General features: G+C 44.4%; 1 protein-coding gene across 1 annotated transcript in view; it reads left to right on the top strand.

The window, feature by feature from the left end:
* Positions 1–756: 756 nt before the first annotated feature.
* The window catches only part of slc16a2 (solute carrier family 16 member 2), a 42,325-nt gene continuing 37,960 nt past the window's right edge, over positions 757–5,121 (top strand). Inside the window, 1 exon segment of the mRNA XM_052149683.1 lies at positions 757–2,379. Within this exon segment, the coding sequence (XP_052005643.1) occupies positions 1,965–2,379 (415 nt within the window). The 5' untranslated portion in view covers positions 757–1,964.

Below are 5,121 nucleotides of genomic sequence, written 5' to 3'. Positions count from 1 at the left end.
TTCTTTCCTTTCTTTTTCTTATGTCTTGCCCAAAATCGTGAGTGGAAGTGACGCCCCCTTTTGGATTTGGCGCATCCACATTTTGAAGAACCCCCGCCCATTACGGAGTAACCCCGCCCCCACGTGCAGATCTCCGGCCTGCAGATATACATTCTTGGCTCATTCAAAGATCTCCAAACGGGAGCGGAAATCCCAAAAGAGGGCGGGGTAACTCTAGAATGCGGCGAGGTTAGTGCAAAAGGGGGTTGGGCAAAATCCAAAAGGGGGCGTCACCAGTCATGCGCTTCAAGCTGGTATCTGCTGCGCTCTAGTGGTCAACTACGGTCATCGCAGGCCGAACTGAAAAACACCTGTGATTTATTAAAACCAAGGCAGCAAATCATAATAAATAACCCGTAAATAAAGCAAAGCAATCAGCAGGAGGGCAAGAAAATATTTTAAGCATGTAAATATACAAACAAAAATAGTAATCCGATAGTGTCACCTTGGCAAGATAATGAACTAAAAGCTAAATCAGTGGGTAAAATAAGCTTAAATACTACCAAAACGAAAATGCAAAACATTTATGTGTCTATAGAGCCTCTGTCTTTCATTTTTAAAAGGCATGATTATTTTAGCATAGATTTTTCCATGTATGGAAGAATAGTTGTGTGTGTTGTGTGTGTGTGTGGTCACATTGGAAGCATTACTGTACGGGGAAGCGCGTCACGGGTCCTCCCCCTCCATACCATAATAACCCGTCATGGCTACCCAAACACGAGCTTTACGTGTCTATATGCATCGATTAGCCGCCATCTGCTGTTCACAAGAGCCGAACACTCTGCCATGACCCTGGATAAAGCCCAAAAAGCTGCCCTCGGAATTATTGACACTTTAGAAGGGTCATCTCCTCGATGCTTCAGTTCTCTGCACATTGATTCTTTGAGCACTTGCCTCTCACCGTCTCACCGTCATCTACACGGTGTCCAGAGCGCTTCCTTGTTTCAGGCCAATTGCGGTACGGTCTGAATCGCGAGAGGAGGGGTGGTCTCCGGTATCCGGTTCTTTTAGTAATCCTGCGCCGGTGGAATTTTAAATCCGTTCCTCCAGCGGGTTAGCGCGGCAAGCGTATCGGGTTTAATGGATGTTGTTTAATGTCGTGCTACATAGTTTCAAGCGCGTTGTTTCGTTTGGAACGCTTAACTGTTACAGTGTAACATTTGTGGAACGATCACATTGTGTTTAGAACTTTTAATTGTTACATTTTAACAGCGCATGATGAGCTTTAGAACTATTCATGATTACATTAAACAGTGCAGTACGAGGACTGGTAGTTCACAACGTTTAATTGTTACATTTGAACAGCGCATGATGAGCGTTCGTGCGTTTAGAACGTTTAATTGTAACGTTTAACAGCGCGTAACGAACGTTGGCGTGATTGGAACGTTCAGTGTGTAGAATGAGTGTTACATTTTAGCAGCTCAGAATGCGTATTGGTATTTTATAACGTTTAACTGGTAAATCGAACGGCACACAATCATTATTGACGGGTTGGAACGTTTAATTGTAACATTGTAACAGCGGAGAAGTGAACGGAGCAGCCCACCGGGGTCTGGCATAAATATTAAACAAATGATAGAGGAGGAGTCGGTGCATGTTTGGTTTTAGATAAAGGGATGTGAACGGAGCTTTGGACTCGGTGCGTTCTTTTTCCTGAGAGGACGTTTGCTGGACGTCCTGTTGCTTTATCATTACGAGTGATCTCTCATAACCGGATTTGGGCATTATCGATCGGATTATGAGTTGTCATCCATGCAAAGCTCTGTCCAAGCGTGTCAAGAGATTGTGTGGGTTGGATTTTGCTTTCACATCTTTGTAAAACTCTAGAGGTGGTTTCATTTTTTGCTGTTCTTTTGATTCACCCATTCGGACACATATGATAAACGAGTTGTATATGAGCGATATTTGCGTCCGCTGCATGTAGGATGCACTCCGCAAGCAATGTTGAGAACACTGCAGGAGGAGGTAGTCCGGAGGAATCGACTCCTGAACTGCAGGCTGGACAGGATAAACAGCCCTCTCCCTCCACAATGGAGCCAAACCCAGAGACTGAACAATACGAGGAACTGGTGCATAAAATCGCGCCAGAGGACAGCACGGTGCAGCTGATACAAACCAGCGGCACAGACAAGCGTCCGGCGACTCCACCCGCCCCCACCGCGGGACACCCTGGACCCGGTTTCGTTCCGCCCGAGGGAGGGTTCGGCTGGGTCGTGGTGTTTGCCGCTACTTGGTGCAACGGCTCGATTTTCGGGATACAGAATTCGTTCGGTATTCTGCACATGATGTTGCTGGATGACCACGGAGTTCAAACGGACCAGACGTCTCAGTTTAAAGTGGGTGAGTTGATTGCTACTTATGTCTCACTCATAGAGTAAGTGCAAAGTAAAAGCAGATCCCACGCGCACTTGATCCTGGGAGGCTTAAAGGATCACGCCTGATCCTCAGAGCTCCAGAGCAGAGGGACTCAGTTAGTGGGAGCTGCCCACATGTGCCCAGAGGTGGCTGGGCACCATAAGACATCAATGCCACGTGCTTGCTTCTTTTTCAATGTCTTTTAATGTCACGGAACCACCAATGTTGAACAGAATAATAGACAACAGGTATCACTTATAGCACTGTGATGGTATTAGCGATAGTAACGCTATAGTACTTTATCCATAGTACCATGATACTGTGTGATTATCATATTTATGAAACAGGGACTGTATTAACATGGTGCATGTCGCAAAACTATAGTATTGTTACATGATGCTTTTTGGTAAAATTGTGGTAGTAATGGATGTTGTATTGTGACTGTGGCAAGCACACGTCTTTTAAGTACCTTATATAAATTTATCAGGAACTAAAACGGTTCAAGGAACAAAAACCGAATAAGAACGTTTTTTTTTGTTGTTGTTTTTTTTTTGCCAAATGTAAATGAAAGCTGCAACAAAGTGATTTTTATTGTTCCGGAGTGAATTGTTTTTTTTTTAAATGCTAGTAACTGGTTATAACTCTATAACTATTTTGGTGAGGCAAGTTGCTTATTTTGGGCTTGTTTTTCCAGACCAGGTTGCTTGTTTCTCTTGCAAGGTCTTACAAAACTCCTATTGGTATTTCACCCACCCCTTGAGCTGCGTACACACTGCCAGCAACATCGCGCGCGACAGCGACTCCATCCCATTCATTTTCAATGAGAGCACAGCGACTTCCGGCGACACGAGCTGTCGCGACCGTTGGCGACTAGATGTGGGCGTGTCCAGCGACGCGACAAAGTTGAGACAAGTTCAACTTTATTCAAATGAAGAGCGACTAACGGAAGCGACAGCCAATAGGAGAGACGACGGGAGAGCTCACGTGATCCTTCTCTCTGTCTCTCTGTCTCTCAGCTCCTGCAGTAATGGAAAGATGGATGAAAGACTAATTCTTGCTGTTAGCAATTTTCCAGTGCTCTATGATATGGATATGGTAAATCCAGCCGCAGCTCTTGCACCAGCCGGTGGTACTCGCCGTGCTGACTCCGAGATTTAATGGTTTTGTGGACCCAGACAGACCTGCGTTTGCGTTTTCGCCGCAGATAATCAGCCGCTGTGGCAAACAGCACGCCTTGTTTCTCATTCATCTTTGATGGTTGCAACCATAGACTGTAAAAAAAGATGGACGACGTCCCTTCACTCTTTTCCATTGGTGAGAACTGAAGCCGCCAGTGTCCCGATATGGCGCTGACATCTTGGGACTTGAGTCTGCGCAGTTGCGATTTCGAGACCAGACCTGCGCAGTAGTGGGCAGGAAGTAAAGCCGCAAAATCAAGGCCCCGCCCTCACTCTCGCTGAATCAATCGCAAGCACACGCCCCTGCACTTTTGACTTTTGACTTATGACGGTGTGACATAATTAATTATAGAAATTTAGATATTAAATTTAAAGCTCCAATCTCCTCAGTCCTCCAAAGATCCCGAAAAAAAGTCAGTTGGTGCTTCAGTGACTACTTCGCTCAGAGAACCTGTCAATCACAGCTGTCAATCATGATGTCACAGCAGCGTTTTTATAGCATCAAATAACTAAAAACAAACTTATTTTGAAAACAAACACTTGAAATGACATCAACGTGATAGAAACGACAGTAAATGACAGAAACTATCTTTGGAAAAAAGATATGTGAAGTGTAATTTAATAGTTTAGTTGGTCTCACGTCCCGTTGAATAACATGGGGAGGCGGGGTTTATGACCTATACTAGGACCAGTCACCGGGGGGCGATCGAGACGTTTTGGCTTCACTTTTGAGGGCTTGTGCGGCACACTTGGTCTCAACTTTGTCGCGTCGCTGGTGTCCAGCCCACATCAGCTCGTGTCGCCGAAAGTCGCTGTGCTCTCATTGAAAATGAATGGGATGGAGTCGCTGTCGCGCGCGATGTCGCTGGCAGTGTGTACGTAGCTTAGAGTACTGTCATTTTAACAAGAAACGTTATTAACTGTTTTTTTATTTTGGAAGTGAGGCTGCAGGACTTCTGAAGCAGAACTGAAAAATAACATTTTTGCTCAGACAGAACCGAAATAAAAAACATTTAGTTTTTTAGTCCCTGATATTGCATTGTATATTAATATGTTAATTATTCAGTGTTATGGTATATTACAAAGTACGGTACCGTGGTATTTCCATCTGATACCATTACTATATCATGGTACCGTCCTCACCTGCCCAAAAATACTGAATAGTGTACAAAAATCCACATCCACATTTTATATACATAGAAAGTCCAGAGCAAACTCTGTTAACTCCTCTGGACAGGGTTGTAGCCACTATGGACCTTGAGGGGGACATCTCAATCTTAAATATGTCTTTTATATAAACCTGTGCACCCAGGCCCCAAAGGTGTTGCATTCGGGCAAGGATTTCTGGGTCCTCTAACTGTATATTGCTCTATTGGATGCCTATTAAAAATACAGTTTTGAATTTGTTGTGGGCCCCTCCTGGACCTTTGGGCCCCTAGAATCATTACCACCTTTGCTGCAGCCCTGCATTCGGGCAATCTGATTGGAGTGTACATTTTGCAACGTAAGTTATATGTGTTTTTAATAAATATTGTAGGTAAAAGATAAT

Source organism: Xyrauchen texanus, chromosome 19 (assembly GCF_025860055.1).
Source record: "Xyrauchen texanus isolate HMW12.3.18 chromosome 19, RBS_HiC_50CHRs, whole genome shotgun sequence".
Taxonomy (NCBI): domain Eukaryota; kingdom Metazoa; phylum Chordata; class Actinopteri; order Cypriniformes; family Catostomidae; genus Xyrauchen; species Xyrauchen texanus.
Note: the sequence above shows the minus strand (reverse complement) of the source record. Positions and strands in the feature narration are given on the sequence as shown.